At 42.0% G+C, this 23,661-nt stretch overlaps 1 protein-coding gene across 2 annotated transcripts in view; it reads left to right on the top strand.

Moving 5' to 3' along the window:
* The window catches only part of RASA1 (RAS p21 protein activator 1), a 159,009-nt gene that overhangs the window by 83,358 nt on the left and 51,990 nt on the right, over window positions 1-23,661 (top strand). For both annotated transcript variants that reach the window (XM_077462433.1, XM_077462435.1), the window contains exons 8-12: window positions 3,788-3,938; window positions 6,083-6,161; window positions 9,415-9,535; window positions 15,843-15,999; window positions 22,632-22,719. In XM_077462433.1, the coding sequence (XP_077318559.1) occupies window positions 3,788-3,938; window positions 6,083-6,161; window positions 9,415-9,535; window positions 15,843-15,999; window positions 22,632-22,719 (596 nt within the window). The remainder of the gene's footprint in view (window positions 1-3,787; window positions 3,939-6,082; window positions 6,162-9,414; window positions 9,536-15,842; window positions 16,000-22,631; window positions 22,720-23,661) is intronic.

Below are 23,661 nucleotides of genomic sequence, written 5' to 3'. Positions count from 1 at the left end.
AAGAAAGGTGAGGGGAACCCCGCGACACGTCCAATAGGGGATCCATAGCGAGATTAAGATCTCCCCCAAAGACTGCTGTGTACACGCGATGGGAATTTTGGTCTGAAAAAGCTCTGATGGTTTTCCCGATGGAATTTCGCTCAAGCTGTCTTGCATACACACGGTCACACCAAATTCCCACCATCAAGAATTGCATACACACGATCGGAATTTCCGTCGGAAAAATTGAGAACATGCTCTCAAATTTTTGTTGGTGGGAATTTAGCCAGTTAAATTCCGATGGAGCATACACACGGTCACATTTTCCGATGAAAAGCTCTTATCGGTCTTTTGCTGGCCGAAATTCCGATCGTGTGTATGCGGCATAAGAGTCCTTCAGAAAATTCCAAAAGAACAGGAAGAAGGTCCTGGAGGAATTGGGGATGATCCACAAAATAGACATTGGCAAAGGTGATCTGAACATCCTAAACTTCCCCTTCAGTAGGAGGAAGTGACCTTGGGTGTCTATCTGCACCTCATCCAGAGTCCACAGTACTGACTTAGCGACCAGTATACTGACTCCTTTCGATTTAGACATAGGCGAGGGACTGTGGTACGCCCATGGAAAGTCCACGGACAGGGAGGTTAAGGGAGAAAAACCCACAGGGTAGCCCTGGACGAGCGACAGCGGAACCCAAGAGAAGGAAGATCACGGGAGAGAGGAGATGGTAGATAAAAGAGCGACAGAGGGGAGGGGGGGAGAGGAGGGGAAAATCGAGGTGGGAAACACAGGGGCGAAACTAATCCCTGGCCTGATGGCACAATGTGTAAGATATCTAAAACCCTGCCCTATGTCAACTAGTATAATGTGAGCATAAGTCTAGAACCCATAATGAAGATATTCATAAAGTACTCTGCTGCGAGATGGACCCCATAGCCCCACGAAAACAGGCAATGCCCACATTGGAATGGGAGGAGTGAAAAAATTTAAAACTGCAAAACTCTTTCTCTAGGTGAACAATGGTGGGGCTGTTGATCAGCAGCCGATCCATGTCCTATGTGAAAAAAAACTAAGGAGAAGGAGGTCCATCTGCATAGCAGCAGTAATCTCTTTGGGCGACCGACTCACCGCCCCCCAGAAAAAAAAGAAAGGGAGGGAGCAGCAATCGGCCGTGACCAGGGAAACCACCGATTGGGTATTGGCCATTGAGACACATGTATATCCCGAACCGTGTGGGTGCTCCAAGGCCCCTGGTCTCTAGAGACTATTCTAGAGATTAGTGGCTGTCTAAGCCAAATGCGTGCAAGGTGGGGCTGGTATGAGGAGGCTCGGGGTGGGGGTCCAAAGGCAACATACAGGGGAGGAAAGCCAAATATAGCAGAGATATGCATTGGTGACGCGTGTGTGTGTGTGTATATATGTATATAAGATCAACTATGAAGTGAATGATCCAGAAAGTGTTCTTCAGGAGGGAGAAACCAGGCCTACAGTGATAGAGCCTAATGAAGTGGATGAACTTGAATCCGTCTTCCGAGGCAGCATGTGGAGGACTCGACTGGAGTCTCTGGAACGAGATCACCTGGTCCGCTGTGATCTTGGCAAAGATGAGTAGGAAGCCCCTGTATTCAACAAGAAGTCCAACCAGTTCGGGACCTCGACAATGGGCTTGTCCAAGAAGTCAAACAGCGCTGGCAACTGCTCATGGGAGCATAGAAAACTGCACTCCCTGTTTACGGACAATAAGATGGAACGGGTGGCCCCATCTGTAGGTCGCCTTTGTCTCCCGGATAACTTCCAACAGGGGATGCAGCATCCCCCGCATTGCTCGGGTCTGCCTGGAAGACATCAGGATACACTCTAATTGTGGCACCGTCAAAGTCAATAGAGCCTTTAGACGTAATATTTCTTCTTTGATGGTGTTAAAAATGGACCCGGCAAAGGGAGTCTCTCAGAGGAACTGCAGAGGCTGCTGAAGTTAAGGGTGATGGACAGGGCTTTTGCACTCGCTGGACCCGGTGCTAGTCTAGTTCCAGCTATGCAGTAGGTGGTTTGCCCAGCAGCTGGTTGAGGATCGCTGACACTGTAGCATGCAAATCTGTGCCCATAATGGCTTCCGGAATCCCCCTAAGGGGTGTAGGTTGTTTGGCCTATTACGGTTCTCACCGTAGTTGCACATCAACGAGGTGGCAGCGAAATGCCTGCTCTGGTCAGCCTCTAGTGCAGTGAGCCTGCTGTCAGAGTTTGCAGAGGCCTCTAGATCAGTTACCCATTCCTCCACTGAATCCACCAGTTTATGGGAGAGAGCATTGACTATTGAAGTGACCATTGCCTGTAGGTCCTGCTTAGTGGAGATGTCTGCCAGGAGTTCCCTGCATGAGCATCCAGCTCCTGTGTCTGCCTGGAGTAGGCTGGGGAGTCTGCCTATGGGAGCTCTGGGGACATTATGGGAGAGGAAGGGCACGGTAGAGCTGCTGCATCCTCCCTTACAACAGACACTGAAGGTTGCAGTGTCTTTACTAGAAGCGGGGCCGCCGCATGTCGGCGCCATCTTGGCAGGGGCCACGGGAGAAGAACGGGCGGTGTGTTTGCTGAGAAAATAGTCTGCTCCTCTCGGGTGTCCTGGATGCAGCTGTTGTCTTCAGTCACCAGACATGTGAAGGTGGCTGTAAAGAGAGGCTTGTCAGCTGAAAGTAAGTCCTGGTCCATGCAAAGCTCCCAGAACAAGCGTCCTCATACCACCATAGCCAAACCACACCCCCAGACAAGATTTTTAATGTAAAAGAGACACGCTTTGTTTCTTCATTAAAGTTACTTATCTGCCTGTCCGCCCTGTATAGTGAACTGTCCACATGCCTCACTGTAGAAATTTGGCAATGCTGACTACACTCCCCTGCATGCGTGGAAGTGATGTCAACCCTGCCTGGCCAATGAAAGCAGCTGGTGATAAAGACCCAAAATCCGACCACCCGACGATATCAGCAGCTAGCGGGGAACTCCAGAACACTGTATCCAAGGTGAGTATAGTTCTGCTTTAAGCTGCAGAGTGTTGAAAGGAAAGATCTGTTAAGCTAAAAGTCATTGCAGGCTAGGTTTATGGACATCCCATGTGACAGCGCTGATTGTAATAGTGCTGTCACATTCTTTTCTATAGACAGAAGTACCCAGTATTTTATTGGGCTTTCTCCAATGAATGAAACAGCAGTGGAGTGTACCTGCTAGGAATTTGCTTGAAGCTACTTGTGCCATACTATACTGGCACCAGAGACCTCCAGGTTCTTGCACTCATTCCTATGTGTACCCTGTTATGCAGATCAGTCAGAGCTTTGATTGGTTGTACCTTGCTTGCCATACACACACACATCTTGCTGTTGGCAAATGAGACTTCATAATACATTTTGTGGCCAGTAATAGTATGCATATTTTGGTCCCAAGTTGCTTAATTTTGGCCACACATTACAGTCCAATAGTACAGCTTTAAATTAACCAACAGCTGTGTAGTACAAAGCTGAATTAATTTACCACAATTGTCTGTAGATGTGAAGGAAATTGAACAATCAGATTGTTGTGTGTCGTTATCATAATCCGGAATATCAACTGAACATGTGTGCAATTATCTTGATGAGCCTGGGACTGTTTTTCTTTGCTACTATTTACCATTTTCTTGAAATTTTGTCCTTTGGTTTAATCTTCTAATCTGGATAAACATTACCTTATTGAGTTTCTTACTGAAAATTATATGGTAGTTTTATTATGTAGTGTTTTATCCATTTCATTTTTTATCTGATTCCACTTCTCTACTGTTCATAGTTGGCCAGATCAGCAGTTTCCTGGTGAGGCCTTCTGACAATACTCCTGGTGATTATTCACTATATTTTCGGACCAATGAAAACATTCAGCGGTTTAAGATCTGCCCAACATCAAACAATCAGTTCATGATGGGAGGTCGGTACTATAACAGGTAACACTGGTGGAAATAGTTTGTCATAATGTGTGTTTAATATAGAGGTTATGTTGTTGTTTTTAGTTTTTTTTCTTTACAGTACATTTTGTTTCAGGTAAAGGTATCAATTTGTATTTGTCTTAAAGGTGGTATTAAGGACTGAGCTTTCCTACTGATCCATATAAACTGTAATACAAGATGAATAAACATCATAGCACATTTAGCTACGATTTTTAGAAAAGAATACAAGAGTTTACCAGCAGGTGGTGCTACATCTGAAAATTTGTCCCATAATAATGTGGTTATTGCAAGATTAACCACTTCAGCTCCGGAAGGTTTTCCCCCTTCATGACCAGGCCATTCTTAGCGATACGGCATTGCATTACTTTAATTGACAATTGCGCCATTGTGCGATGCTGTACCCAAATAAAATCGATGTTCTTTCCCCCCCCCCCCCCCCCCCCCCCCCCCACAAATAGAGCTTTCTTTTGGTGGTATTTGATCACCGGTAAGGTTTTTATTTTTTGAACTATAAACAAAGTGATAATTTAGAAAAAAACAGTTTTAATTTCTGCTATAAACAAAATGTAAATTTCTTCATCGATTTAGGCCAAAATGTATTCTGCTACATATTTTTGGTAAAAAAAAAAAAAAAAAAAATCCCACTAAGCATGTATTGATTGGTTTGTACAAAAAATGTAGCATGGAATAGATTTATGGAATTTTTATTTATTTTTTACTAGTAATATCGGCGATCAGTGACTTATAGTGGGATTGCGGTGGACAAATCGGACACTTTTTTTTTTTTGGGAACCAGTGATACCAATTCAGTGATCAGTGCTAAAAAACAAAACAAAAAAAACATGCACTGTCACTGCACTAATGACATTGACAGGGAAGGGGTTAACATCTAGGGTGATCAAGGGGTAAAATGTATGCTTAACATTTTTTACTGTGTGTGCTGATTTTACTAAGAAAAAAACAGCATATTGCTGCTCTCAGAAGAGAGCCCTGTGTTTGTTTACCTACCTACACAGTCTCCAGAGCCAATTGCAGCACACCCAGGGGAGTGGGGACGCACTCTCTACCCCAGCGAGCGGATCACGTACTAGGTACGTGATCCGGCACAGAGCGGCCTCCCTGCTGCAGTATATCTGCGGTGGCTGGTCATTAAGTTGTTAAAGGCGTTCAAACAATGTGTTTACAGTCGTCCTGTAAATTTCCTTTATTCTGTTTTTGGTTTATTGTCTATACAGAGAACAGTTTTTGTCCAAATATTTAACCACTTCAATACAGGGCACTTGTAGACCCTTCCTGCCCAGACCAATTTTCAGCTTTCAGTGCTCTCACATTTTGAATACCAAATACTGCAACACTGTACCCAAACAATTTTTCTCATTTTTGTTCATACAAATAGAGCTTTCATTTGGTGGTATTTAATCACCACTGGGTTTTTTATTTTTTGAGATATAAGTGAGCAAAGCGCGAAAATTGTGGAAATAAAACACTTTTTTTTCTCTTCTTTTTTTTTTTACACAAAGTTGTCAATTTATAAAATATTTCTAACACATAGCATGTATATAGCAAAAATTACACCCCAAAATATATTCTGCTACTTGTCCTGAGTATGACAATACCACGTGTGAGACTTTTACACAGCCTGGCCACCTACAGAGGTACAACATTAAAGTAGTACATCCAGGCATTCTAGGAGCATAAATTACACATCTCATTTTATTCCTTCCTATCACGCTTTTGAAGGTCCTAGAGCACCAGGAATTTCTCACAAAATGACCCCATTTTGGAAAGCAAACACCCCAACGTATATTCTATGAGGCATGGGCCTGCAGATAGGCACTCTGATGGGCTGCAGATAAGTACTTTGGTACTCTGATGGGCTGGTCACAGGTACTCGGTTACTCTGATGGGCTGGGGCCCACATGAGCGCCGACGACATCATATGACACCCATCCAGGATGGGATATCCCATCTGCGGATGTCATATGTCTATGGCCTAGTACTGAAGTGGTTAACTATGTAATTTCATTGTACTGTACTTTTTTCATTCTTCTGAAACAAGCATATAGGTATTTGCTGTGTAGTGTAATTAGTGAATATATATAATTATTTTATTTTTTTAATTTATTTTTGTTTAAAAACAGAATTGATGATATTATAGAACACTATAGGAAAGAGCAAATAGTTGAAGGCTATTACTTGAAAGACCCTGTTCCTGTACAAGTAAGAAAACTTTGATTCTACTTTAAATCTTGTATGTAAAGCAGCATTTATTTTTTTTATCTGCAAGAGATGTATGTCACTTTTAAAGGCAAAATCCACCTTTTGCAAAAAAGATAGTAATTGCAAATATTTTTGCAAACTAAAATGTGCATTAATTGTAAGCTCCTGCAGTCTCTTCCTTCAGCTCTGTGTCCATACCAAGATGGACTTTCAGCTAGAGAGCTGGAGGAAGCCTCAATGGATTATGGGTGCGGTACTAGCTGCACTTGTGTTTCATTTAGGACTACAAGTCCATCTGTCGTGGTCTCAGACAGTTTTTTTTAATTCACAGATTTCTCTGAATAAATGACATGGCTGTTTGGGCAGTGTCTGGCGGGGGCGGGTGGTAAATGGGTATTACATGGCCTTAAAACGGAGTTCTGCTAAAAAAAAAAAAAGTCAGCAGCTACAAATACTGCAGCTGCTGACTTTTAATAATCCGACACTTACCTGTCCCAGGGTCCAGCGATGCGGGGGAGTGAAGCTCCGCTCGTCTCCCCCTCCTCTCTGCGGTGCTGGCATTGTAAGTATGGGCGCCCGGTTGTGGCTTCGCAGCTGGGCACCCACTGCGCATGCGCGAGGCGTGCCGCGACTGGCCGGGCAATCATCTGGGACCTGTGCCAGGTCATTGCCGAGAGGCAGGGGGGAGCCGGGAGGAAGTGGTAGATTGGACCCTCTGAAAAGAGGGTACGGCCCACCACCCAAGAAAATGACATGCCAAACGTCACATTTCAAGGGGTCACCTCCCTTAAAGTGTAAGTTCCATTTTTTTGGGTGAACTCCGCTTTAATGGTGGAATTAGCCATTAAGTGTCGTTCTACTTTCTGTAATATTTAAACTTTCCATGAGGCTGGATAGTATAGTTCTCAACATAGTTTCAGCTCTGCAAAGTTGAAAGATGGGCTTTCTTATACAGAGAAGCCACACTGTTATTTGTCTGCCCCTCCTCACCCCTTGCCCATTCACAGAACTCTTTGTATTCTGTGAATGGTTCACATAATACAAATGCATTCTGTAAAAGGGCAAAATGAATACTCCTCACTACAACTGTCAGATTACTCTACTCTATTAGGGGGCATTAGATGACAACAGAGAGACATTATAAAGCATAGGGCTTTAGACCAGAATACTCAGAAGTGTCAAATTTTGTAGTAAATTTGCTGTACAAGTCAAGATTCCATATTCGTATAATTGTATAATAATTGCCACTAGATGGAGCAGCGGACTTTGCTAAAAGGAACTCTTAACTGTATCGGGTCCATTTGAGTATTTTCAAAATCGCTTGTTTTCCAAGAAGGTGTATGTGTGTATGTGTGTGTGTGTGTGTGTGTGTATATGTGTATATATATATATATATATATATATATGTATGTATGTGTGTGTGTGTGTGTGTGTGTGTGTATATATATATATATATATATATATATATACACACACTCACTCTGCCTTACAGAAGTATTCACCTCCCTTGGCTTTTTACCCATTATGTTATTTTACAGCCTTTAGTTCAATCAGATGGATCAGAACACCATGAACTAAACCTTCACCATGGTGAAGTAAAATTGGAAAAATATATACATAAAACTATTTTTCAGAAATAAACTGATAATTGGCATGTGCGTATGTATTCACCCCTTTGTTATGAAGCCCATAAAAAGCTCTGGTGCAACCAATTACCTTCAGAAGTCATAATTAGTGAAATGATATCCACCTGTAAGTGTCACATGACCTGTCATTACATATACACACCTTTTTGAAAGGCCCCAGAGGCTGCAACATCTAAGCAAGAGGTACCACTAACCAAACACTGCCATGAAGACCAAGAGACTCTCCAAACAAGTAAGGGACAATGTTGTTGAGAAGTACAAGTCAGGGTTAGGTTATAAAAAAAATATCCAAATCTTTGATGATCCCTAGGCACACCATCAATAACCAAATGGAAAGAACATGGCACAACAGCAAAACCTGCCAAGAGAAGGCTGCATACCAAAACTCACGGACCGGGCAAGGAGGGCATTAAAGTGGTTGTAAACCCTTTACAACCACTTTAAACTACAGGCAAGCCTATAATTAGGCTTACTTGTAGCTGCACTGGATATCTCCTAAACCTGCAGGTTTTAGGAGATATCCCTGTATTTGCATGTGCTGATGTCATGCGGCACATGCGCACTTAAGCCAACTGAAGCAATGGTACGTACGTGTCTTTGCTTCAGTTGTACTGTGCCGTTCCCGGCGGCTCCCGCATGGGAGTGACATCAATGCGGCTCTGGCCAATCACAGCGCCGGAGCCGCAATACCCAGAAGTAACCTCTGGGATAGATGTCGCCGGCTGGAGGGGGAGAGGAGGAGGACGACGGCGGCGGGGGCTTTGTTCTCGGGTAAGTAATTCATAATGGGCTAGTATGCTATGCATACTAGCTCATTATGCCTTTACCTTGCAAGGTGTTTTTTTTTTTTTTTTTTTTTTTTGAGAGGCTCCCAATATGTATGGAGGAAGGTGATTTGGTCTGATGAGACTGAAATTTAACTTTTTGGTCATCAAAGAAAACGCTATGTCTGGCGCAAACCCAACAGATGACATCACCCAAAGAACACCATCCCCACAGTGAAACATGGTGGTGGCAGAATCATGCTATGGGAATGTTTTTCAGCAGTCAGGACTAGAAAACTGGTCCGAGTTGAGGGAAAGATAGGTGGTGTTAAATGCAGGGATATTCTTGGGCAAAAATCCCAGTGGTAAGATGTGGCAAGCTCATAGAGACTTATCCAAAGCGACTTGGAGCTGTGATAGCTGAAAAAGGTGGCTCTACAAAGTATTGACTTTAGAGGGGTGAATAGTTATGCACATTGACTTTTTCTGTTATTTTGTCTTATTTGTTGTTTCACAATAAAAAAAAAAAGTCTTCAAAGTTATGGGCATGGTCTGTAAATTAAATTATGCAAATCCTCAAACAATCCATGTTAATTCCAGGTTGTGAGGCAACAAAGCATGAAAAATGCCCAGGGGGGAATTGGCAAAGCACTGTGTGTGTGTGTGTGTGTCTGTGTATGTATGTATATATATATATATATATATGTATATATGTATATATATGTATGTGTATATATGTATATATATATATATATATATGTATGTGTATATATATATATATATATATATATATATAAAAAATAGTGTGTGTGTTTTTCCCTTATTTATTTTATTTTTTTTCAGCATCAAGAGCAAGTGCTTAATGATGTAGTTGATGGCAGAGAAATCTATAATACAATCAAACGCAAAACAAAGGATGCATTTTACAAAAACATTGTGAAGAAAGGATATCTTTGGAAGAAGAGTGAGTAGTCTGTGTACCTAAGCGATTTGCATGTCAGATCATTCCGATCCTTTGGCAGCTTACCCAATTCCTGCTGATCCTGCCAGTCTCCCTGTTTTCTTATTTCAATTTGACAACACTAGGCATTAGAGCATATTCAGCCCAGTGTGATCGGGTTTCTGGCTGTGCTGGCAGAAAAGCCTGCCTTTCCACTAGTGGCAAAAACATGTGCTGACATGATCCCCCTGCATAGCCGTTCACAGGAAAGATCAGTACAAAGAAAGTTTTATGGTAAAGGAAATGTCATAAAATCCAATCTCAAGTTCAGGTTGGCATCATCGCATAAGTAAATATGGTATTTTTTAAACAGAACAGTAGTGGGACTTTAAATATGCCAAAAGAGAACAGAACCAATTTAAAAATCTAGATACATTTTATTACACATAAAAATTATCATAGACACAATATTAAAAACTTAGATATGCATAGAGAAACTTTGCAATAAATAGAGAAATATGTATATCTGAAAGATACATGTTCTGGTAACTGGTCTACGTGTTACCTGGGATCCCCAACTTTTTCAGGGCCATACATATATTGCAAGTGTGTTTGTATACAGAGTTTGTTACTGAATATCATAAATCATCAAAAACAGAGGATAGGACTATATGAGCTGTCTTAGATGGTTTGCATATTGGCCCATAGGATATAGTCCGGACCTATAAAGGTAGAAGTAAAAATAAATGTCCAAGGGGGGAAAATAAATATCTGTTGTATAGCAATATGCTCCGAACCATGTACATCTCAATATCTATTTAAGACAGAGGGGATAAATCCAAAATACCAAGAAAACCAGGCATCTCTGTGGCGATCACATATGCTGGCATTGTAAGTACGTATCCAGTTTGCCAGAGGAGAGGTGGATATGTACTTGCCACAATACCAGCATATGTGATTGTCACTGTGATGCCTGGTTTTCTTGGTATTTTGGATTTATCCCCTCTGTCTTTAATAGATATTGAGATGCGCATTAATCGGCGTATATTGCTATACACCGGATATTTACGTATTTTCCCCTTTTGGATATTTGTTTACTTCTACCTTTTATAGGTTTGGACTATATCCTATGGGCCGATAGGCAAAACATCTAAAATGGATCCTATATTCCTCTTCTCTGTTGTTTTGATGATTTATGATATAAATACACATAGCGGCCCTCCCTGACCCCATCCTATTGGCTGATGTTTGATAGCTGCTCAGTCCCGCCCATCCCCATCACCGATGTGTGTGACTTTGTCTTGTAATGTAACTATGCAGGGAGAGAGCGTAGCTGTCAGAATTCATCTGTGATGTTGGGGGTGGGTGGGACCGAGCAGCTATCGAACACGAGCCAATAGGATGGCGTAAGGACGGGTCGCTACATGTATGCGGCTCTGCCCCCTTTCTTAAGAAGCCCAGTAATTGGCTAGTGTTCAATAGCTGCTTGGTCCCACCCACCTCCGACATCACCGATGAATTCTGACAGCTCTGCTCTCTCCCTGCATGCAGTTACATTACAAGACAAGTAAAAAATGAAAACTGACATGAATCCAATTTGCTGTTGTTGAGGAGCTTAATAAAATTTGAAAAAAGGGAGGATTACTGATTCGTCATGTATTAGATGGGATATCTTCAGAGCAAAAAAGGCACTATTGAGTAATAAAGAAAATGGGGCAAAGATGTGCCCCAGAAAAGCCCTGGGAGAATCAGCCACAGTATATCCAAAAATTAATAAATATATATATATATATTATAAAATTATGGAACCTGCCTGCTTTCGAGATCAGTAAGCAACTATTTTTAAAGAAGGTAATAGCGCAAAAAATATGACATGTTAGAAATGTTCATTTACAGGTTGAGACCGTTACAGAGCAGTCCTAAAAAAAAAATGTTTGGCGGACTGGAACTCCGCTTTGACAATGGCTTTAAAGTGAACCTGTCCTTCAGTTTGACTATATAAAATGAAATTTGGTGACGGCTGTTAACTGCCTTATCCAGTTTTTTTTCGGTTCCTGTTTGGGATTAATTTTGCTCATGGGCCTCAATATCTAAATCTGAGGTGTAGGCTCTACCCAGTATGATTTAGGCTGCCATCCCCTTTATACCTTTATAGAAACTAGTACATAAAGGCAGAAGAAGTAGATTTTATCCTAAGATTGCTATGTTGGGCCAGGAATGTAAAAAAATTATAATGGCCCAGTAATGCATAGAAACCTAAATATGGAAAAACACAGAATCAGGGCTGATTTACTTAACCACTTCCCGCCGGCCTATAGCTGTATGATGACTGGGCGGTGGTTCAGTTATCCTGACTGGACGTCATGATGTCCAGCAGGTTAACATGCCGGCGCGAGCCCTCACTCTGACACACTGCATCTCCGATCGTGGTAAGGAGCCTCTGAAGGAGGCTCCTTACCACTTGATCAGCTGTGACCATCGCAGCTGATCAGTGTGAACCAGGAAGTGACCTGGTAAATGGCTTTACTTGGTTCGTGCTGACAGGGAGAGCCAATCATGGCTCTCCCTGTCAGAGTGGGGGTTTGTGCTGATAATCAGCACAGCCCCCATCAGATGTACCACCAATCAGTGGCCATCAGCTGCCAGTCAGTACCCCATCAGAAATGCCTGTCAGTGCCCATCAAAGTACCAATTTTAAACTAGGACTTATTTTTGTGGTAGGACATATATTGCAGCCTTCCTGGAAAATAACGCTAGGCCTTTTTTTCGGGGAAGCATGGTACTAATTGCAAGAAAAGTACAGCATCAGATTACACAGGTTCATGGTGTGTCTCAGTTTACACTGGGGATTCTTGTCAGGCATGGAGGGAGAGGGGAAGAGAAGACATTGCATGGTAAGACCTACCCCGGAAATAAGCCCTACTGTGTATTTTGTTGGCAAAATTAATTTAAGACCCGGGCTTATTTTTGGGGGACATGGTATTTGGTTTATTTTGATGTTCGCATTAGCAGAAAAGGCCTCCAAGATGTGACCGAAACATTCCACCGGGCAACTTATGTTATGATTTCTACATTCACTATTGATGACGTTTAAGCACATGCATTGCTATAGAACTGATTCCTTTGAAAGAAATGTGAAAATCAAGAATGTGCAGATTCTGTTAACATCCAGCAGAATAAATAGACGGTTTTCTGTTAAATTTATGCAGCCCATAAAACTAGTGGACCTAAGGCACAGATATTTCTGTACAATTCAGCAGCCCAGTGCCTTTCACTCTTCTTTTTCATTTCACCCCGCTGTTGGCACTGAATTTATATATTGTTTATGTGCCTGGTAATATATTACAGTGGTGTGAAAAAGTGTTTGCCCCCTTCCTCATTTCCTGTTCCTTTGCATGTTTGTCACACTTAAGTGTTTCGGAACATCAAACCAATTTAAACAATAGTCAAGGACAACACAAGTAAACACAAAATGCAATTTGTAAATGAAGGTGTTTATTATTAAAGGTGAAAAAAAATCCAAACCATCATGGCCCTGTGTGAAAAAGTGATTGCCCCCTAAACCTAATAACTGGTTGGGCCACCCTTAGCAGCAACAACTGCAACCAAGCGTTTGCGATAACGTGCAATGAGGCTTTTACAGCGTCCTGGAGGAATTTTGGCCCACTCATCTTTGCAGAATTGTCCTCTCTTGCTTAATTTTGGGCGGCCGGACACTCCTGGGAAGGTTCACCACTGTTCCATGTCTTCGCCATTTGTGGATAATGGCTCTCACTGTGGTTCGCTGGATTCCCAAAGCTTTGGAAATGGCTTTATAACCCTTTCCAGACTGATGGATCTCAATTACTTTCTTTCTCAATTGTTCCTGAATTTCTTTGGGTCTCGGCATGATGTGTAGCTTTTAAGGATCTTCTGGTGGACCTTACTGTGTCAAGCAGCTCCTATTTAAGTGATGCCTTGATTGTGAACAGGTGTTGCAATAATCAGGCCTGGGTGTGGCTAGAGAAATTGAACTCAGGTGTGGACAACCACAGTTATAGTATGTTTTAACAAGGGGGGGGCAATCACTTTTTCACACAGGGCCATGATGGTTTGGATTTTTTTTCACCTTTAATAATAAACACCTTCATTTACAAATTGCATTTTGTGTTTACTTGTGTTGTCCTTGACTATTGTTTAAATTGGTTTGATGTTCCGAAACACTTAAGTGTGACAAACATGCAAAGGAACAGGAAATGAGGAAGGGGGCAAACACTTTTTCACACCACTGTATCTTACCTGCTTCCTGCCCGCCTGTCATTTCACTATACGGCGGGTGGGAAGCAGTCTCGTTCTGGGAGGATGTCATATGACGTCCTCTCATTCTTCCCCCCTCAGACACAATGCTTTGGCTATCACGGTAAAGATCCTGTGACAATAGGCTCTTTACCATGTCACAGAGTAGAGCTGCATGATTAAAGAGGAAGTAAACCCTGATGGGTTTACTTCCTCTTTTATTCCCTGCAAAGGTAAAGCATAATGGACTACTATGCATCACACAATTGTCCATTATGTGTCACTTACCTGACACAGGAGCCAGTGAAGTCACCGCTGTCCCCTGTAGTCCGGCGCATCCATCTTCTCTGTGGGTCTCGCTGCTCCGCCGCTGTCATTCGCATTCGCACGGGAGCCGCCACTCGCGGCATATCGCTGTTGACCGCGGGGCACTCAGTGCGCCGTAGACAGCGGTGCCCGTCTTTCGGCAAATATCTAGGTTTAGGAGATATTTCTTGGACCTACAGGTAAGCCTTAATCTAGGCTTACCTGTAGGTCAAAGTGTGTTGTAAGGGTTTACAACCACTTTAATTGTTAAGAATCTATATCGCAATCTTTTTCCCTTCCTGATTTTCAAAACAGCATGTCAATATTTTTTTTTAACAAGTGCAGAGAGTTTTCACAGCTGGAAAACAAAAAAAAAAAACAGGCAGCCTGCCAAGTTTTAGCACAACACTGGGAATAAATAGAAACAAAAGTATCTTTTTGTTCTTTCATCAAAGGAAAGAACTGATGTAAATGAGTGAGAATTTAACCATTTAAAGACCAAACCTTTTCTGACATTTGTTGCTTACAAGTAAAAATCATTATTTTCTACTTGGAATAGCCAAATGTGATATATATATATAATAGTTTTTTAGGAGAGACCCCAGAGAATAAATGGTGGTGGTTGCAATATTTTATGTCGCACAGCATTTTTGCAGCGGTCTTCGAATGCATTTAAAAAAAAAATACACTTTAACAAATTAAAAATGCAATTTTTTAGCCAAAATAGTGCAGCTCTATCACAGAATAAACAGAAAATGCCAGTTATAGGCATTCCTCACCTCATGCTGACAGCGCAGGAGGACAGGTGAGCCAGTGTTCTATCAAGAAATGCCTCCCGTTGAAAAATGCCCACGATGGATCTGCGCTTGCACAGTAACAAACGTTACTCCAGGTGATATGTTGTTCAGCTGGGGTGATGTAAACGTATCGCATGCGCAGATTGTCTGAGGCATTTTTCGACGGGAGACGGTATTTGACAGGCAGTATTCAATGCTACGCAAACAGCGGATGGAGAACGTACTTGTCAGATTGTGCCTCGCTGTTGTGGGGCGGGTTTTCTGTGAGCTGAAGGGTGGGTTTTGTCTGCGTTGCAGGATGGGTTTGGTGTGTTGAATGGCAGGATTTGCCTGTGTCTAAGGGCGGGTTGCAACACACCCACAACTTGCCCCATAACAACAAGGCTCAATCTTGACAACTACGCTCCCCCATACCCCTTTTAACTCAATCCCACTGTGTGAACCCTCATTTTTTTGCTACAGTCCTAAGATGATGAAGCTTTTCCCCCCTTACAGATAATCTTGGCTTAACTAGTTTATTATCTTACTTTTGATTCTTCAATCAGCTCTTCACTGTCAACAACATTTCAATCAACAGTTCACTGTCTTATAGCATAAAAGAAGCAGCACATCCAGATCAGTGTAACTTTTATAAAACCTTGGGAGTGGTACCCAGAATGTATATTATGGAGGCGGCTTGTAAAGTTGCTTCTGGGACTTGATCCTGTTTTCGGTGCTTACCTCGGCACTTGATGCAACTCATGTGGTTAGTTGCAGGGTGCTATGCGGGTCCAGGGTCTTTGTCATCCCTATGAAACCCAGACGACTTCTAAGGGGATATTAAATAATATATATTCATAAATAACCCCAGATGATCTGTCAGCTGTATTTTAGGTCACTATGGTTGTGATTTTAGCTTATAACAAAGGCTAATGTATTGCTTTTTTGTGTGTTGTTTTTTTTTTCCCCCATAGGTAAAGGCAAACGGTGGAAGAACTTGTATTTTATATTAGAGGGTAATGATGCCCAACTTATTTATTTTGAAAGTGAAAAACGTGCCACAAAGCCCAAAGGATTAATTGATTTAAGTGTATGTTCTGTCTATGTAGTCCATGACAGTCTGTTTGGCAGGTGAGAGGTTCCAAATCCTCTGTTAACATGTTCTGAGAGTTTCACAGTTTTGTCACTACCAATTGTTTTTCTTTTTCTTTACCGCACAAATTTGAAATGCCTCTGCTGTATCAAATCGTAAAGGATTTAGTTAGCATAGTAATAGCACCCTTTACTGCATAAGTGGAAGATGGTGAATCAGGACTGGAGAATTGCAGCTGTGTCAATTTGCGTACCCCCATAGCTTGCCTACACAAATGCGCACAATATAGCGCAAAATTCTCAGTCCAAAGATTTATAATTGGGTTCGGCAATATTATGATCTAGGTAACCATGGCAGAAAGCACTTTTAAACCACACAAAAGTATCAAATACACTTAAAATAACATAGTCTGGTAAAAAGAAATTTACATTTGCACATCAATCGGTTATGGCTATCTTCCTGCACCACAATGTGTTCACCTCCACCCATAAGTGGAAATCCTACTGCACAATTGTTCGTAAACCTCCACCACATGTTAGAGTGCAGGTCATCTAATTCCATGACCTATAGTGTATCTGGCAAGTATTCATAGCGCTTCACTTTTCCCATATTTCGTTATGTTACAGCCTTATTCCAAAACTCATTATTTTCCTCAAATATCTACAAACCATACCCCATAATGACAACGTGAAGGAAGTGTGTTTTGAAATGTTGCCATGACAAACGGAGTGCAGGTGCATCCTGTTTCCACTGATTATCCTTCTACAACTTGATTGGTGTCCACCTGTGGTAAATTCAGTTGATTAAACATGATTTAGAAAGGCACACACCTGTCTAAGTAAGGTCCTACAGTTAACAGTCAGAGTACAAACCAAGCCATGAAGTCCAAGGAATTGCCTGTAGACCTTCGTGACAGGATTGTATGGAAGCACATATCTGGGGAAGGGTACAGAAAATGTATGTAGCATTAGAGGTCCCCATGAGCACATGGCCTCCATCATTCGTGAATGGAAGAGGTTTGGAACCACCAGGACTCCTAGAGCGGGGCCGCCCGACCAAGCTGAGCGATCGGTGAGAAGGGCCATAGTCAGGGAGGTGACCAAGAACCCGATGGTCATTCTGACAGAGCTCCAGCTATCTCTATGGAGAGGGGAGAACCTTCCAGAACAACCATCTCTGCAGCACTCCACCAGTCAGGCTTGGATGGTAAAGTGGCCAGATGGAAGCCACTCCTCTGTAAGAGAGGTACATGACAGCCCACCTGGAGTTTGCCAAAAGGCACCTGAAGGACTCTCAGACCATGAGAAACAAAATTCTCTTGTCTGATGAAACAAAGATTGAATTCTTTGGCCTGAATGGCAAATGTCATGTCTGGGGAAACCAGGCACTGCTCATCACCTGGCCAATACCATCCCTACATTGAAGCTTGGTGGTGGCAGCATCATGCTGTGGGGATGTTTTTCAGTGGCAGGAACTAGGAGACTAGTCAGGATCGAGGTAAAGATGAATGCAGCAATGTACAGAGACATCCTTGATGAAAACCTGCTCCAGTGCGCTATAGACCTCAGACTGTGGCGAAGGTTTATCTTCCAACAGGACAACAACCCTAAGTACAGAGCCATGATAACAAAGGAGTGGCTATGGGACAACTCTGAATGTCCTTGAGTGGCTCAGACTTGAACCCGATTGAACATCTCTGGAGATATCTGAAAATGGCTGCGTACCAACGCTCCCCATCCAACCCGATGGAGCTTGAAAGATTTAGCAAAGAATGTGAGGAATTGGCCAAAAAATAGGTGCGTCAAGCTTGTAGCATCATACAACAAAAAGACTTGAGGCTGCGATTAATGCCAAAAGTGCTTCAACTAAGTATTGAGCAAAGTTTGAATACTTATGTACATGGGATTTATTTTTTTTCGTTTTTTTTTTTTATTTAATACATTTGCAAAGATTTCAAACAAACTTCTTTCATGTTGTCATTATGGGGTGTTGTTTGTAAAATTTTGAGGAAAATAGTTGAATCCATTTTGGAATAAGGCTGTAATAAAATAAAATGTGGAAAAAGAAGTGCTGTGAATACTTTCCGGATGCACTGTATAAGTGTAAATAAGGAAAAAAAAGTGCTCTGACAACCAATCATCCAAGATATTTTCCTTGGCACCCTCTATAGATCACTCTCCTTTTGGATTCCCATGTCACAGGAGGTAAACGGAGGTCCCAAATAAAAGTAAATAAACACCTAGCAGCCAATCTGGCAAAGCATAAGAACTAGCGCCCAGATGAAATCTTCATGCTGTTTGGAAACCTTGGCCAAAATTCGGCTAGCAGCTTTGGTACTAAGCCTAATCGGTCAAAAGTGCTGACCCCCTCGGGTGAATTATACTTTTGATTACAGGAGGCTGATTAATATCCGGATAAGATGCAGGTTTTAAGCTGGCTTTGTTACAATATGTTTAATATTTTTAAATGGACACAATATTGAAATGGTGCATATTGTATGTAGTGTAAGGGGAATTGAACTTGCAATATAGTTGGATAAAAGCTAAAAACTATCCATAAAGTGTTACATACAAAAAAATATATTTTCTAGTTGCATCTTTTGTGTGTCCATGGTGTTTTCATGTTGTGCACTGGGGTTTCAATTTTTAAAATCTTATTAATGATTTAAGGTTTATCTTTTCCACCACTTTAGTCAAGATAGAAGATTGTAGATGTGTATTTTATGTTTTTCATGCTGTTCTTAGAAAATTGTTTAGTGAATTGAAACCATTAAAGGAGCTTCACTAAATGTTTAACATTCTTCTTGAATCCTCTGTGCGACCCAATGCACAATGCTTGGTCCTGTTTAGATCTGTGCAGTTGGTTATCAAAGTATATTTTTTCTGTTTTTATACCGGATGTAGTGCCAACCCAGGTTTAAGCTTAACTTTTTGGTGTTTTATGGTACAACTACAGCCAGCCAGTTGATGCCACTCATTCTGCAGCCATCCCGCCTAATCTTGCAGCCCTGTGCCTCTTCTGCTGTAACCCTCCGCCCTCTTCCTCACACTGAAAAACCCAGCAGTACTAAGGCCAAAAACAACCTGCCAGCAATTCGGAGGAGAGAAACTAGCGTACTAGCTAGCACAGCTTGTCTTGTTGTGAATGACTGAGCCGAATTAAAAAAACAAGTCCTCAACAAGAAACCTGTTACCCCATTGTAGGCTCTCTCTCCAGAATAGCAGGTGTTTGGGTCTGGGCTCTGTTCCCTGAAAGAGACTGGAGCAGTTACAAGTGTGTGTTATGGGTTGTGCTTAGGGTGAAACAGGGCTCTAAGATTGGAGGACTACAGATGTTTGATCCTGGCAGGTTACAGGGGGTGTGGGTTGTGCAGACCTTCCTATATGTACTGTATGTTCTGCCACGCCCCCTCCTGTGCTGTTGGTCAGAACTGGCAAGTATTTCTCTCCTTTTGAGCATTGTGCTCAGACAGTAGTGGGAGAGGGAAGATGCGCTGTCAATTACACTAGCTCAACAATCACAGTGCAGATCGAACAAGACCAAGTTCTGCATGCATAAGAGTTCCCCTGGGTATTCATAAAGAATACAATTTTGCATGTAAAATACATATATAGTGTGTATATATTTATGTGTGTGTGTGTGTATGTATGTATGTATATATATATATATATATATATATATATATATATGTGTGTGTGTGTGTGTGTGTGTGTGTGTGTGTGTGTGTGTGTGTGTGTGTATATATATATATATAAATATAAACTTTTCTCGTATAATTGACTACTAATGTTTCCATTTTCTGTATTTTGGGCTTTATTTTTGGCGTGCTTTTGTAAGTTGTGAGATGTTTAGTATGATTTTCACAGTAAAAGGTACTGTTGTGCTTTTGGTGTATGCTCCATATGAGTTTCACATACTGCAATATTTCCTGCACTGCCCTGCACATCACACCAGTGTTGTCTGAACAGGGCACATAAAAACATGTGGCCTTTGTGGTGATCTGCATTTTTCCAATGCAGAAAAAAACGGGTCACTGCCCATATTGTGACAGAGCCTTTACTGTGCTCTGAATTGAAAACATAATATTAAAGTTAAAGGATAAGTCCAAACAAAACCTAACTAACGTTAAACCTGCTTTGTGCCACATTCTAAGCCTAACCTCTCTAACCCTGTAAAGCAAAACACACGCTGTACTTGCCTATTCTGCACCCAGTACGGGACGGTCTCTATCGGTGGATTCTGTGTGCAGGAGAGGACTTACAACGGCTGTGAAATGAATAGGAAGTGACGTCACCCATAGACAACGGAAGCCCCATAGTATGTCTGATGCCTCTACTCCAGCCACCTACACAGCAAAGCCGTGACTGACAGCTGATGTTGGGACCGGACCGGCTGCAGGATAGGCGAGTACAGTGATTTTTGTTTACAGGGTTAGATAGATTAGGTTTAGAATGTGGCACAGAGCAGGTTTAGAATTAGTTAGGTTTTGCCTGGACTTCTTCTTTAAAAGAGAAGTGCACGATGTAAAAAAAAAAAAAAAAAAAAAAAAAAAAACTTACATACTTGCCTGTCAATTAGGTCTGATGCAATTGTAAAGTGCCCCCATTCCTAATGCATATCAGAAAAACTTTTTTCAACTGGTTGGGATTTTGATGGCACACAACAAAAAATAGAATATATGTACTTGCTTATGTGGCTGCAGCATCGGTGCAATGCTGTAACTGTTCATCGCCGGCTGTAAGAACGAGAACCGAGTAATCACATAACCACTGATAGCTCAGTTCTCTGTCATCACTGAGCAGAGATCAGTGACTGTCAATCACTGACTCTTGACTTTGGCCATTCTTCTCTTTTAAATGCTATTTCACTACAATTCAATTTACATTACAACAAATGATTTTACAGCTTCCATATAGTATAATTTTGTTTTACTGAATTATTGGTTAATAGAAATGTGTTTTTCTATTTGATGTTAAAATTATGACATGCAGTGGGGACGGAAAGTATTCAGACCCCCTTACATTTTTCACTAATTTTTATATTGAAGCCATTTGCTAATATCATTTTAAGTAAAACATTTTCCTCCTTAATATAAACACAGCACCCCGTGTTGACATTTTTGTAGATTTATTAAAAAAGAAAAACTGAAATATCACATGGTCCTAAGAATTCAGACCCTTTGCTGTGACACTCCTATATTTAACTCATTTCTTCTGATCATCTTTGAGATGGTTCTACAACTTTGAGACCAGCTGTGTTTGATTATACTGATTGGACTTGATTAGGAAAGCCACACACCTGTCTATATAAGACCTTACAGCTCACAGTGCATGTCAGAGCCAATGAGAATGAGAGGTCAAAGGAACTGCCTGAAGAGCTCAGTGACAGAATTGTGGCAAAGCACAGATCTGGCTAAGGTTACAAAAAAAAAAAATTCTGCCGCACTTAAGGTTTCTAAGAGCACAGTGGCCTCCATAATCCTTAAATGGAAGACGTTTGGGACGACCAGAACCATTCCTAGAGCTGGCCGTCTGGCCAAACTGAGCTATTGGGGAAGAAGAGCCTTGGTGAGAGAGGTAAAGAAGAACCCAAAATCACTGTGGCTGAGCTCCAGAGATGCAGTCGGGAGATGGGAGAAAGTTGTAGAAAGTCAACCATCACTGCAGCCCTCCACCAGTTGGGGCTTTATGACAGAGTGGCCGGATGGAAGCCTCTCCTCAGTGTAAGACACATGAAAGCCTGCATGGAGTTTGCTAAAAAAAAAAAACACCTGAAGGACTCCAAGATGGTGGGAAATAAGATTCTCTGGTCTGATGAGATCAAGATAGAACTTTTTGGCTTTAATTCTAAGCGGATTGGATGGAGAAAAACAGGCACTGCTTGTCACCTGTCCAATACAGTCCCAACATTGAAGCATGGTGGTGGCAGCATCATGCTGTGGGGGTGTTTTTCAGCTGCAGGGACAGGACGACTGGTTGCTATCGAGGGAAAGATGAATGCGGCCAAGTACAGGGATATCCTGAACGAAAACCTCCTGCAGAGTGCTCAGGACCTCAGACTGGCCCGAAGGTTTACTTTCCAACAAGACAATGACCCTAAACACACAGCTAAAATAATGAAAAAGTGGCTTCACAACAACTCCGTGACTGTTCTTAAATGGCCCAGCCAGACCCCTGACTTTAACCCAATTGAGCATCTCTGGAGAAACCTAAAAATGGCTGTCCACCAATGTTTACCATCCAACCTGACAGAACCGGAGAGGATCTGCAAGGAGGAATGGCAGAGGATCCCCAAATCCAGGTGTGAAAAACTTGTTGCATCTTTCCCAAAAAGACTCATGGCTGTATTAGATCAAAAGGGTGCTTCTACTAAATACTGAGCACAGGGTCTGAATACTTGGGACCATGTGATATTTAAGTTTTTCTTTTGTAATCTGCAAAAATGACAACAATTCTGTGTTTTTCTGTCAATATGGGTGCTGTGTGTACATTAGTGAGGGAAAAAATGTACTTAAATGATTTTAGCAAATGGCTGCAATATAACGGAGTAAAAAATTTAAGGGGGTCTGAATACTTTCTGTCCCCATTGTATTTATAAACTAAAAATGTATTGGCTTTAAATGGGGGAAAAATAACCTACTGTCTGGGTTTGTCCCCTCTTTTTATTTTAGGCCAAACTGTTTCCAGATTGTAGTTCAGCACTTTAGTGAGGAGCATTACATTTTCTATTTTGCCGGTGAAACGCCTGAACAAGCGGAGGTAACGAACACATGAAATATTTTTTCTCTGTAGACTTCTGGAATTGGTTTCTCCACTTTACATTGCAGTCCAGCATCAGACAAAGCACATGCTGCATACCCAACACATGAAGCCAATTTGGATGGGTCATGGAGAAATGTATTGTGTTACAGGTTGGGCTGTGGTACAAACCTGGTGGTCTGGCTTGGAAGGGGCTCATGAAGAGCTGAGTGACGGAGACTGCACTACGAAGCTTTGTAATTTTTATACTTGTAGAGCATTGCAGAAAAGCTATGCATGAGCCTGACATCAGCTGAATGAAGCTTTTCTTTGTGTCCTCTTTGTTAGGTCATGTATGTATAGCCTTAGAACCTGATTTAGGGGCAGTTTACACTAGCATTAGCCTTCTGAAGAGTGATCTGTGGTGGTTTGCTCTGCAGAGTGTTTATCATGTGCTGAGACAATGTTATGTGGCCTGCCTCTATGCCTGTTTTAACCCATTAATACCTACACCACCATGCTGCAACTGCATAATGGTGGCTGGAAGAGTGCAGTTAGGAGCCTTAAAACTACTATCTTAAAGCGGGAGTCCGCCGGGAGTCCATGTTTTTTTTTTTTTTTTTTTTTTTTTTTAAAGCCAGCAGCTACAAATACTGCAGCTGCTGACTTTTAAAATAGTGACACTTACCTGTCCAGCGCGCCCGCGATGTTGGCACCCGAAGCCGATCTCTCGATCGTCTCTCGGGTGCTGCCGCCGCCATCTTGGGTATGGGAATCAGGAAGTGGAGCCTTTCGGCTTCATTTCTCTGTTCCCTACTGCGCATGCGCGAGTCGCGCTGCGCAATAAGGATGGACCCGCTGCCTCTGGGATCTGTGTGTTTCCCAGCAGGCAGCGGGGGACTTTCGGAAAGGGGCGTAATCTACGCCCCTTTCCGCAGAGAGCTATCCCGGAAATGGGTGCAG

This window comes from Lithobates pipiens, unplaced genomic scaffold (genome assembly GCF_037356315.1).
Source record: "Lithobates pipiens isolate NorthernLeopardFrog02 unplaced genomic scaffold, aLitPip1_a1.2 Scaffold_3, whole genome shotgun sequence".
In the NCBI taxonomy this organism is placed as follows: Eukaryota; Metazoa; Chordata; class Amphibia; order Anura; family Ranidae; genus Lithobates; species Lithobates pipiens.
This window is presented reverse-complemented; position numbering and strand designations above follow the sequence as displayed.